General features: G+C 45.3%; 1 protein-coding gene across 3 annotated transcripts in view; it reads left to right on the plus strand.

The window, feature by feature from the left end:
- Window positions 1–5,010: 5,010 nt before the first annotated feature.
- Window positions 5,011–13,181, plus strand: part of PRSS12 (serine protease 12) — a 70,047-nt gene continuing 61,876 nt past the window's right edge. For all 3 annotated transcript variants that reach the window (XM_079919965.1, XM_079919966.1, XM_079919967.1), the window contains exon 1: window positions 5,011–6,247. In XM_079919965.1, the coding sequence (XP_079776091.1) occupies window positions 5,446–6,247 (802 nt within the window). In that variant the 5' untranslated portion in view covers window positions 5,011–5,445. The remainder of the gene's footprint in view (window positions 6,248–13,181) is intronic.

The raw sequence follows: 13,181 nt of genomic DNA on the forward strand, positions 1-13,181 counted from the left end.
ATAGTTTGCATTACAGTTTGCTCTTGGTGTCGTACATTCTATGTGTTTGGACACATAGATTTTCCTAACAATTTGGATTTACTAGAGGTGCAGCGTCTAGAAATACTTGGAAGTACACTTGTCAGGATGTTCTAAAAAGGATTCCTGCATTTGACAGAAAGTTGGAGCTCTAAGACCTTTTCAACACGAAGATTCAGTGCTTCCCAGATCACAGGCAAGCAGTTCTAGCCAGGCATTTCTTTCAATCTGTTTACTTTTTTCATCTGTGGCCACAGCCCACCTGCAACTGAGGCATTTGAAAACCACTCATTATCCTTAGGCAGACTCCTCATGCAAAGTGTTTTAACTCAAAATAGCTAGTAGTTCATTGGCTTTCAGGGACCAAACCTGTTGAGAGGAGGAGAAAACCCATCAACGAGAACTAGTACTCAAGTGAGCAGAGCTGGGGCAGCCGCATGTTTGTCATCCTTCTTAAATGGGGTGCGGCAAGAGGCAGAAGCATGATAGGGAGGGGATTTCCTGCTTCACTGAGGCAGGGTTTCACAGGGTGACTTAGTTTTCGGGGTTAAGAATTCAAAGGCAGGGCTTCCCTGGTGGCGCAGTGGTTGAGAATCTGCCTGCCAATGCTGGGGACATGGGTTCAAGTCCTGGTCCGGAAATATCCCACATGCCACGGAACAACTAAGCCCGTGTGCCACAACTACTGAGCCTGTGCTCTAGAGCCCGCGAGCCACAACAACTGAGTCTGTGTGCTGCAACTACTGAAGCCCGTGTGCCTAGAGCCCGTGCTCCGCAACAAGGGAAGCTACCTCATTGAGAAGCCTGTGCACCTCAACGAAGAGTAGCCCCTGCTCGCCACAATTAGAGAAAGCCCGTGCGCAGCAACGAAGACCCAACATAGCTAACAATAAATGAATTAATTAAAAAAAAAGAATTCAAAGGCAGTTACTGAGGCTAATCTACCATGTTGCAGTTGGCACTTTCTGAGTACTCTGTTCAACAATTCACATGTATTATCTCAACTACCCCTCCCAGAGATCTATCCTGCAAAGAGGATTGCTGTCCCTTTTTCACAGATGTTGAGCCTTTGGCTTAGAGCACTAAGGGAACTCGCCTAAGATCCCATAGTGAATAGGAGCTAGAGCCAGCGTGACCACCAGTTTGATTTCAAGGCCAAATTAACCTTTTTTCTTTTCTGTTTTTGGGAGCTATCTATATATTTACATCTATATTCTTCATATAGAGTATGTATAATTTGGGTAAGCCTGGAAATGAATCTGTAGAATTAATTTCCACATAGGGATTACACCAAAGTTAGAAGAGTTTTTAAAAGTAAATGGAGGGCTTCCCTGGTGGCGCAGTGGTTAGGAGTCCGCCTGCCAATGTAGGGGAAAACAGGTTCAAACCCTGGTCTGGGAAGATCCCACATGCCATGGAGCAACTAAGCTCATGAGTCACAACTACTGAGCCTGTGTGCCACAACTACTGAAGCCTGTGTGCCTAAAGCCGGTGCTCCACAGCAAGAGAAGCCACTGCAATGAGAAGCCCACGCACTGCAACTAAGAGCAGCCCCTGCTCGCCGCAACTAGAGAAAAGCCCACACACAGCAATGAAGACCCCATGCAGCCAAAAATAAATATTTTAAAAAAGGAAACAAAAAAGTTTTATAAAATTTTTTATTTATAAAACAAAAAAATTTGTAAAACAAAAAAGTTTTATAAAATTTCATTTTGAAAAATGAGAAAAATAGAGATAAAATGCCTCTTAGAAGCATTATGAATACGATGAGTCAAGCAGAACTTTTCTTTTGCTCTTGGACACTGTATGTAAGGTCAACAGCCCTTACACATGGTTATATATGGTTAAATATAGAACACCTGTTGCAATTGTGGGTCCTCAGACATCTTCATGGTGGAGGGCTGGCAAAGAAGCGTGTGGCTGATACAAGGCAGAGGTGTAAACTTTACCTCTGCTGCCAGAGACGTCCTGCCAACAGAGGCCCTCGGCCCAAATCACTGTACCATTCATTTAGCAATTCATTTATTTTCTGGATCTTTCTTTTATTTTCTTGTACTTTTAACCAAATACTATATGTTCTTTTACTGTATTCCCCGCCACAAAGACCTGATAATGTCTTATCATTTTAAATTTCCCACAGTCCCTAGACAGGGACTTATATTATTGCTATTATTTAATATATTTTTTCTTTTATGTGATACAGCAATGCTCAGTGTTCTTTTAACAACTTTTTTTTGCACTTGGAATTGTCCAAGTAAATACTGCTTCTTTGCCATATGTTTGAACGCTCTTAGCTTTCCCAAATACCGGCAGTACCCAAATTGTACATGGAACTTTTCCAAAAGTTATTTGATGTATTGGTTTTGGAACTCTGTAAAAATAAAATGTACAATATATTGGTTGTATTTCTAAATCGAACTACACTATTCAGCCCATCATGTATGTAAAGTAAAAGGATCCCCCCAAACCACCATAAAATCAAATGTTCTTACTGTAACGTAGTCACCACAGGAAAGTACAGATATGCACATGTATTCATGCCCCACCTCCACTCCTCAAGGCTGCACCTCCTCCCTGCTGTGATATGGGCTGGGAGACTCCCCTCTTCACTCCCATTTTTAGGTTTTAGGCTGACAAGCTGGGGAGAGTTGAACTCTTGGGCCCCATATCACCGAGGTTGCTTGATGGAATTGGAGGTTGCAAAGGTGAAAAGAGAGATTGGGGGCCTCGTGGGGCTTTCTAAGTGTTGTGATGGGAAATGCCTGCAAGATGTCACTTGTTTCTTTCTTTTCCCTCTCCTTGCTCCTTTGTTGTTGCTGAAGGGATTGGAAAGCAGAGAAAGAATTGGCAGTGGGGTTCTTGCAGTTGTAACACAATGGAGTTGAGTTGCCTCCCCTTCACCTTTGGCTTTGATGTGTGTGACAGAGGGTCAGCAGCCTCTGAGGAGGGAGTTGTGGCTAGGTGGCACCTAATCGAGGTCGAAGGAGGGGACTTCTCCCCATTCCCCCAACACACATGATGTGATGGAGGAGGGAGGGAGAAATGCATTTCAGGGATTGGATGGAGAATTGGAAATCCTAGACATCTGCATGTTGGTAGCAGCGAGGAGAAATGAAAGAAGAGATTAGCAGAGGAGGGGAGTAATATGTAAAGAGCAGGTCTGTTTAAGTCATACTCTGCCTGTAAAGTAGAGGACGAAACCCAAATTGAGGCCCCTGACTTCACAGTCCAATTACAGACGTGCCACTTTATATTCTCAGAAAGATATGCTCTAAAATTGAAGCGATTAAATCCAGATGTGGAATTTTCTGTGGGTAACTCCACTTTGTATGTGTCAGCTTTATAATCTGTTAAATGTTAAGTAGACCTTGGAAAATCTTCAGCTCCTCTTAGGTGTATAGGAAGCTGGAGGAGAAGCCAGACCAGGGTCCCTCCTCCTTGGAACTCAGTTCCAACCATCTTCTCTTCTACTTCTTTTTCATTATTTTCTTCTTTCCAAGGTACACAGGTGTATCAGAATTGGGTCTGCCTCCAGACCCCCAGGAAGTGTGAAAGCCACAGGTGTAGGAGCTGTGCAGGGAAGGGAGGGCAGCAGGGTCTAAGCAAGCCAGCCAGAATCCCAAGATGAGCCTTCCCTGGGCCGTGATGTGAGTGGCAGAAGGTGGAGAGCCAGTTTTGAAGGAAAAGGGTGACTCCTTTTAGAATTGTCACCTATTATATCAAGAATCTGTGATTGGTGAACTCTGTCGACCCTACTAAAATAAGTAAATCAACCTCCCCCAAAGAAGGATTTTACCTTCACTCTCTTCCCCAAGTACAGTTTTAACTATGCTTTTGGAGTCAGAAAACTATTAGTTTAAAAATATATATAATAATAATAATGGGGCTTCCCTGGTGGCGCAGTGGTTGAGAGTCTGCCTGCCGATGCAGGGGACACGGGTTCGTGCCCCAGTCCGGGAAGATCCCACATGCTGCAGAGCGGCTGGGCCCATGAGCCATGGCCGCTGAGCCTGCGCCTCCGAAGCCTGTGCTCCGCCACGGGAGAGGCCACAACAGTGAGAGGCCCGCGTACCACAAAAAAAAAAAAAAAAAAGAAATAGTGGGTAAAAACATCTTGAATAAAGATTTGATAAATACATTCCTGGATTCCTAATATCATTCACTTGCCCACTTCTCTCTGAAGTTAAATCAAATGTTTCATTAATAGGAGTGAACAAAATTAAAAAAAAACAACAGATGATTCCAAAAGGTTAAACTAAGATTATTATTTGAGCTGGGGGAAGGAAATTAATTCAGTTTCTAACTGAAATCTAGGTTTTAACAATAATCGTTTAAGTCATGCTCAAATTTTCTTCACAGTGCAGTATATACTATGGGACAGTAGTTCTACCGCGCACTGAAGACAGAAAGTAAACTATTGCCTTCTTTACGGCCTTCCATTTTCTTGTTTAACTTAAGTGGCAGGAACAACTGATAGGGGAAATCCTAAAACATCCAGCTCCAGTGATTTTTTTTTTTTCAGTGATTTTTAAAAAATTCTAAACCAACTTTTTTTTTTTTTTTGGCGGCGGGAAGCAGTTGAAAGAGCTTTGCTAAGGTCGAGCTAACAGCTACAAAATTGCCGGCAGGCAGAGTCTACTTTGGAGAGGCGAAAGAGTAGGCTTAACTCAAGTCCCTTGCCGGGCAAAAACGAAGCAGGTGTTAGAGGGATGGCCTTTTTGGATAGGATGGAGACCCGAACGGATGAAGTCTTCTCTGGTTAGAAAGGAAATTTGGTATTAAGAGGGCCTCACGGAACCCCAATAATAACCAAACAACTGGTGTTTTTCAGGGCACCGGGTGGAAAGTGGGTGGCAGGAAGTAGAAAGGCTCAAGTTGCTTTCCCTGCGTCGGTTCAGGAATTTAATTTCAGCACATGTTTACTGGAGCCTAATAAGTGTCGGCCACGGTGTTAAGCACTGGGATATAAAGCGGAACGGAACGTGGTCTTGTCCTTGAGGAGCTCACAGTTCAGGAAAATGGCTTCAGCATTCCAAGTAGGCTTTGATAACTTTCTCCCCGGGACTTATCAAGGGAGAGTTGCAGGTAAACCCATCCACACTTTTAACGATTTCAGAATAGAGGAAAAGAGGCGCGGCAAGGGGGTGGAGGAGAGATGGCTGCAGGGGCTGGTGGCAGGCTTGGCAGCCGCCAGACGCGGGGCTCTGGTGGTGTCGCCTGCTGGCAAGGAGCGGGCAAGACCGTCCCCCTCGTTGGCACCCTCGGGCTTGGCTCGGGCACACTGAGGCCGCAGCGGTGCCAGCAGCTGGTCCGGCCCGGCCGGGCGGGCTGACAGCCGGGAGCCAGGCAGGAGCCGCGCGGAGGTCCGGCTCCGGGGCGAGACTGCGCGCCCCGTGCCGGCAGCCAGGGGGCAGAGTTCCCGGGCCCATGTCACTACAGGCTACCTGGGGCTCCGGCCCCGCCACTGTCCGCCGGGTCCGCGTCTTCTCTTGGCAGGTCCTCTCCACCAGCCAGGGCTCCGCGGAACACAGGATTTCCCCGCCCGCGATCGCTCCCGAGGCGCAGGAGCAGAGGCACGGCCGGGGATCCGCGGCGGGAGGCGAGGTGGGGAGGGGAAGGCGGACCGCGCGCGGGGGACGGGAGGGGGCTGGAGTAGGGGATTCCAGGGACGCAGCCCCGCCCTCGCCCCCGCCCTCGCCCCCTCCTCTCCTACCCTTCAGAACCCGCGGAGCAGGGGGAGTATGGAGCAAACGCCGCTGCTCTGGCACCATGACGCTCGCCCGCTTCGCGGTGGCTCTGATTTTCGGGGCGCTCCCCGGAGTGGTCAGCTTTGATCCGGTCCTCAGTTATCCTCTGGGTCCCCAGTACCCTTACTACCTTCCTACCCAGCAGCGTCCACAGAGGACGCCTCTGCCGCGCGTCCCGCGCCCCCCGGCGGCGCTCCGGACCCCGCGCCTGCAGGCCCTCCACGCCCGGCACACGCCCGGGCCGCGCGCCGGGGACTGCCCCGCCGGCGAGCCCTGGGTCAACGTGACGGACTTCGGCGCCTCTTGTCTGCGCTGGGCAGAGGTGCCACCGTTCCTCGAGCGGTCGCCCCCGGCGGGCTGGGCTCAACTGCTAGGGCAGAGCCACAACTTTTGCCGGAGCCCCGACGGCACGGGCAGACCCTGGTGCTTCTATGGGAACGCCCACGGCAAGGTGGACTGGGGCTACTGCGACTGCAGACACGGTGAGTGGCCTCGGGGCAGCGGCGGCGACTTGGACTGGCGGGGAGCCACCCTAGCTAGGAGAGGGCATTAGGTGTTCCTTGAAGAGAGAGAGTGAGAGGGGGTGCGATTGAGGGTTTGCCTCTCAGTGTGATGGTGGGCTGCCCCTGAGTTACCATCCAAGTACCTTGGTACCTTGACTTTGAATTAGCAAGGCGGGCTTCGTGTGTGAAGGTTATTTGGGGTGATAGTTTCTCTGGAAGGTGCTGCGCTCTGGGTTCCTGGATAAGGTCTTGTCTCTGCCGTGTGTGTGTGTGTGTGTGTGTGTGTGTGTGTGTGTGTGTGTGTGTGCGGCCGCGCGCATATGTTGGGAGGATGTGTGTTTTCTGCATCATCTTGCCTTCAGAATGTTACCATATTTACGTAGAAGAGGCAAAGCAGAGGAGGCGATAGTTTCTAATTACTTGTTTTGGAAAGGGAAATATTAAATCTAATATGACAATCAATAACTTTCCCCCCCACACACCCGATTTGGGAAAACGTGGTAAAATTTCTGCCTTACTCCCACCATTGACATATATTTGAAAAAGTTTGGCAAAATTTCCCGGCCAAAATACAACTTGTCAAAATGATGTTCATGTTCTGGGGCACAGTGTGATAAATATCATCAGTGAGTGAAGAAAAAAGAAAGGGAAAAGAGATCGGAATAGTAACTATCTTAGGGAAGAAGCAACTTGATATAGTCAAGTGCGGTTTTCAAAAGTGCCAGTATTCAGCTGTATATATTGTTTGTGGAAAATCGGGATCAATTGGTAAAGAGATAAAGTTGGTAAGATATTTTGGTTTTGTGGTAATAAAAGCATCACATTAATAGATTTAATGTAAGTGAATAATCGGCCTTTAAACAGTGCTTTGTTTTGAGTTGGTGTTTTGTTTAACATTAGGGCTTTTTTTTTCTCTAATAGTTGTGGGGAAAAAAACCTTACATGTCCTTCAGAGTTTGGATTTTCTTTAAAAATTCTTTTTTTTTGGCAGCTCTCCATCCAAGCTGTGGGGCAGCTGTTTCACTACTTGTGATTCAGAGATATGTTGTACTTTGTACCTTTTGGAGGTAATTTGGAGGTTAACTTTCACAGGGCCATTCTTTCCCTTCAGAAATTTTTATTTATCTGTGCCTTCAATTGCATTAGTGCTTTGCGTTAAAGGAAAGTGATAGGAAGGTTAAGATCAATTATCCTTTATCCTAGAGAATGAAGTCATCGCTATACTTGTGTTTCACAGACAGAATGCCAATGTGGCTGTAAAAATTTTGAGGTGATATCAAGCAGAGAGCCCTAGCATTGTTTCACTATTTACTGTGAGGGATTATTTGTAGTAAAATCTCATGTTTAGGAAAAACTGACAGTTTTTTCATCTTTCTATTATTATATTTCATATTTCCTATTGTATATACATAGACATAAATAAGTGTATTTCAGAGTTAAAACACTAGATCTATTGTGCTTTCTGACACATAATTCTTTTCACTTTATATTCCAAATGAGGAGAGTAGCTTGTTCATTGATTCTCCCCACCCTCTTGTGTTGAAAAGAAATTTAAACCTAACAGCAACACACTCTTTGTGATTCCTTTGTGTTCATAGTCAATTCTCACTAGACAGAACTCTGAACACTGCGTAATAGTGTGTGTACTTCCTGGAGTAAAGTGGTTGAACACAAGAGAAACAAAAGAAAACACCCAAGATGGGAGATAAATTCTCTCCCTGCCTCACACCCCCACAAAAAAAAAGAAAAAGAAGAAGAAAAAAAAACCAGGACAGCAATCTGCTGGCTATGTAATAATTTAATTACTCTCACAGGCTTAGTCTTGCTAACCCATTCTGTCATTTACTCCTCACATTCTGATTGGATGTAACTCATACCTTCAAAATGACTGGCATATTCTGAACCTATGACTTTTTTCGTTCCACATTTCAGTTAAGAGTGTGAACAAAGCTGTCATGGAGTGGTGAAAAGAATATGGAATTGTGCTTTAGAAAACACTGGTGTCCGCTTTGGCTCTGCCAGTAGCTATGCAGTGTTGAGTAAGACTCAACCCCCAGAGCTTTAGTTTCCTTATCCGGAGGAAGGCAGCTTTGAAACAGATTTATTCAAAGGACTTTCCCAGCACTGAGTATGTACCAAAACACCCCGGCCTGATAATAACAGGTAGGATTTATTGAGCATTCACTCTTTGTTGGATGCTGAGCTAAGCATTTTATATATTAGTTTTCTCATTTAATTCTTTTTTTAAAAAAAAAACCTATTTATTTATTTATTTATTTGGCTGCGCCGAGTCTTGGTTGTGGCACACGGGATCTTCGTTGTGGCATGCGGGATCTTTTTTTTTTTTTTTTTTTTTTTAGTTGCGGCATGTGGGCTTCTTAGTTGTAGCATGCACGTGGTTTCTAGTTCCCCGACCAGGGATCGAACCCGGGCCCCCTGCATTGGGAGCGCAGAGTCTTACCCACTGGACCACCAGGGAAGTGCTTCATTTAAATCTTATAGCAGCATTATAAGATAGTGCACATTTCACTCCACAGCTCATTTTATTCTTTAATTATATAAACATGTAGAAATATCTGTACTGTCTAATGATCCTATTCTTGTAGTTTAAAGACTAGTTTAAAAAGAAAGAGAAAGGAAATTATGTTTGGTCCAATGTACATGATTTCCAGTCTCTTCTGACTTGAGAATATCCAGGGTTTTCTTTTTCTTTTCTTTCTTTTTTTTTAACCAAAAAAAAAGAAGGAAAGAAAATTAATAGAAGGAAAGAAAATTAATTGTAACGAAATCCCTCCTTTAAAAAATAAACTGGGGCTTCCCTGGTGGCGCAGTGGTTGGGAGTCCGCCTGCCGATGCAGGGGACACGGGTTCGTGCCCCGGTCCTGGAGGGTCCTGCATGCCGCGGAGCGGCTGGGCCCGTGAGCCATGGCCGCTGGGCCTGCGCGTCCGGAGCCTGTGCTCCGCAACGGGAGAGGCTACAGCAGTGAGAGGCCCGCGTACCGCAAAAAAAAACAAAAACAAAAAAAAACCTGGAGGCTAGAGTCGTGTACCTGTTTGCATCAAGAGTAATGAGGAAGTTGGTGCCCCTGAGGTGGAGAGTTGGTTGAAACCAAGTTGAAGGGGTGGCAGGGGGATATCAGGTGAGCCAGGGCAGGGCGTGGACACTCCAGTGGCTCAAATATCTGAGAACAAGAAAGATGATGCCTGGGCCCTGGTTGTGTGAAACTTGCAAATTAGTAATAAAGAATCATTTGGGGGATTCACCCTGAATCAGCCCTGGGGGTTAGTTCTTACTATGGGCATTAGAATCACGTGGGGGCTTATTCAAATGCAGATACCTGGGCTCTAGCCTTCAGAGACCCTGATTAAGTCAGCTAAGGAATTCGGCTCAGGAATGTGCATTTCTAATGAGCAGTCAAGGTGATTTGGAGGCTGAAGACCCTTTGTCACAGTCAGGGAAAACCGTGGGAGGGCATCGGAACCCACCTAAGCTGTGTAGCCATGGGTGATCATGTCAGCGGAGTCTACCATTCTGTGACTTAATCCCACTAGATTTAGGATCAAGCATAAGGCAGGCCTACGGTAACTTTTTGTGTGGTTTTAGAAAATGGTTTTGTTTGACCAGTGTGGGATAATAACAACTTAGTTCACCAGAATATGATTATTGACTGAATGTGAGCCAGATTATTTTCACATTTCTATAGGAAGAATTAACAGGCAACTGATTCCCCCCAACAGTACCTTGCAATAATTTGGAGCTTCCTGACTGGAAAGAGGGATCCTTTTTCCAGTCTCCAGTTGGTGTGGCCGGTGGGGCAACTTGCTTGCACTGTGCTAGGAGCTCCTCTTTGTTACAAGCAGCCAAGTGGAACTCAACCATAGGTGACCGATGACTGATGGGTAAAATAGGTATAATAAACGATAATGCTCTAATGATTGAGATTTGGAAACAGGAGGGAAGGGGCAGGGCACAACCTTTAAAAGAATGACGTAGCCACAGGACATGACAAAAACTGGGTAGACCCACTAGGTCCAAGATGGCGGAAGATTTGACTTCCAGTGGACCTCGAGCCTCATTATATGCTCACTGTAATATATTAGCACGCTAAATGACACACCCACCCATGCCTCGGCAGTTCTGAGGCTGATCCAAGATCAAAAAGTGGGCAGTGGCCCAATTCCTGGAAATCCCATCCTCCCACTCATTAGCCTATGAAATTACCCAGCCCATAAAAACTAATCACGCCATATGTCAGGGCTTCTCACCTTCTGAGATGGCCCACACTCTATCTGTGGAATGTGTTTCTCTCTAAATAAATCCACTTCTTATCTACTACTTTGTCTCTCACTGAATTCTTTCTGCACTAGACGTCAAGAACCTGAGCTGTGTGATATCAATTAAAAGACCATGGGTTCAAGTCCCAGTCTGGGTTTTGGCCGGGTTTGAGTCCCAGCACGTGGGTTCAAGTCCCAATCTGAGTTGAATGGTTTCAATTTTACCAGAAAGAGTGATTCATAGATCTGACTTTTTGTCATGTCATGCAGATTAGTTCACCCAAATCTCCTGATTCAGATAGAGATAGCGGACTTGTGGGATGTTACAGGCTGTACTCTTTGAAGTCCATCTGGTGTTTGAAATGAAGGTTAATTTAAAAAGTTGGTAGAAAGCAGTCCCTTTTTAAACTTTTTTAATGCTGCATCTTGATTCTACGAAGCAGGTGCTGAAAAACATTTATTAGCAATAACAGATTTGATACATTTCCTGGCTGGATTTTAAATATTGAGCTCACTCTGCTTTTCAGGCTAAGGCAGATATAAAATACTTTGATTTGGGGCATTATCTGACTTTTTACTAGTGTGAATTTTTTTTTTAAGAAGAAAATTAGATATCCACTTACTACTGCCTTTTATGAGTGATTATCCTGGACTCACAAATACTCTCTCTGCATATATATGCAGTCCTTGGGGTGTGTGTGTGTGTGTGTGTGTGTGTGTGTGTGTGTGAAGTTAACTTTTGCAAAAGTCATTTGGTTTATAACTGTGAAGGCAAACCTAAATATCAAACAATAAGGTATTACTCAGAGATCTCTTTATTCGATGGATACTCTGCAGCTCCTAAAGTGATAATCACAAAGATGGTCTATAAAAAATGGAAAAATGCTCACAATAATGTTAAGTGGAAAATATGGATACAAAATTGATATACATTATGACTAACTGAAAACAAGGATGCCTGTGAAAAGGTTGGAAGAGGAAATAGATGATAATTACGAACTTGGGTATGAGTGTGGCTTGGATCAGTTAAGGTGGTTTTGGTGGCAAAGAATAGAAAACCCAATTCAAAATGACTGAAGAAATAAGATTTGTTGTTCATATTACAAGAAGTCAGGCTCCAACATGGTACAGCTCTATTTCTCTGCTACTCTTGATTCCTTTATTTTCAAAGTGTGGCTTTTATCCTTAGGCTAATGGTTATTCCAGATTTCATATCGAGATAGAACAACTTGAAGAAGAAAGATAGAGCCCCCTCTTCATGTATGTCCCATTGAAAATTCAAGGAGACCTTCCCAGAATTCCGCTCCCCCCAGACTTCCTCCCGTATTTCATTGGCCAGACCTTCCTGGCACTATCTGGGAAGGAAAATGCAATTACCATGCTTGCCTAGATTAGTCAGAATTGACCTCTGAACACATGGGGACAATACTGGCAGGCAGAAGCAGGTAGTTATTGAGGAGAACCAACAGTCTGCCACGAAGTGTGGTTGAGGTTTGTCCTTGTCGGCCTGCACCCCTCAGGCCTGCAAGCCCTGTACTTGCCCAGCCTCCTGACCGAAGAAAGAGCCCAGAGTCAGCGACAGAGACATCAGTGGTTTAATGGATGGGGAATCTTACATCTCTGAAGTAAGGTCCTGGAGCAACATCCCACCATGTGCAGCAGGGGGTGGGCAGGACATGGCAGCAGTCTTTGCTACAGGTGTGTGTGTGTGTACGTGTGTGTGTTGTGTATGTGTGTGTGTGTATAGGGGGCTGGGGGGTGGGAGGAGTAGGGGTGAGGGTGGGGGATGAGGGGGTAGAGAGGGAGGTTACCAGTTACAGAGGGAATTGACATCAGGTTGACTCATTGGTTACCAGGGAAACCAGCAGGGGAGCACGCCCCTCACCACCTCTTTGATAAGCTAAAACAGTCTCTAGCTGGAGCTGAGGCAAGTGTGTAGGCGTTTACTGTTAGGCTCTATGATTAAGAGGGAAGGTCAGTCACGTGAGTAGGGTGTAGGTGAAGCAGGGACTGGTTGAGCAGGGGATGTACAGAGAGCAGGAGAGCTGCCGTCTTGGGTGGCCTGACCATACAGTCCTTATACAGGTATCCCCCACTTTGTGAAAGTTTGCTTTATGTCACTTCACTTTTACAGAAGACCTACATTAGTACCTGTTTCTGCTAGAAAAGAAATCCAAAGAGAATTTTTGCTCTTATGAAAGAGCAAAAGGTGAAAGGTGAAAATTGAAAAGAGCGTTCAGTGTTTGTTTTGCAGTGAGCCATTATAGAGGCAGCGCACACCCAGAGCAGTGAGAGTGGCGCCCCTAAGCTCCTTCTCCAGGAACTACGCTCAGTATCTCAGCATCAGGCTGCTGTCAGGCTTTGAGCTGTGTCTGTGAGCATCTGTGCTTTTTCTCAATTTATTTTGTTCATCTATTAGCAAGATATGTCCTAAGGTTAGTTGCTTCTTGGCTTTATGCCATTTTGACTTACAAAAGGTTTCATAGGAAAATTCTACTTTTGGATAGCGGGGGAAAACCTGCATTGGGGAAACTTAATGCAATTAGAAAATAGTTATAAGTAATGTAAAAAATTACACCGTGAAATGCTTCACGCATTTTTTTTGCCGTATGTAGATGAATAACATTTAGACATTGAT

Source organism: Stenella coeruleoalba (assembly GCF_951394435.1).
Source record: "Stenella coeruleoalba genome assembly, chromosome: 4".
In the NCBI taxonomy this organism is placed as follows: domain Eukaryota; kingdom Metazoa; phylum Chordata; class Mammalia; order Artiodactyla; family Delphinidae; genus Stenella; species Stenella coeruleoalba.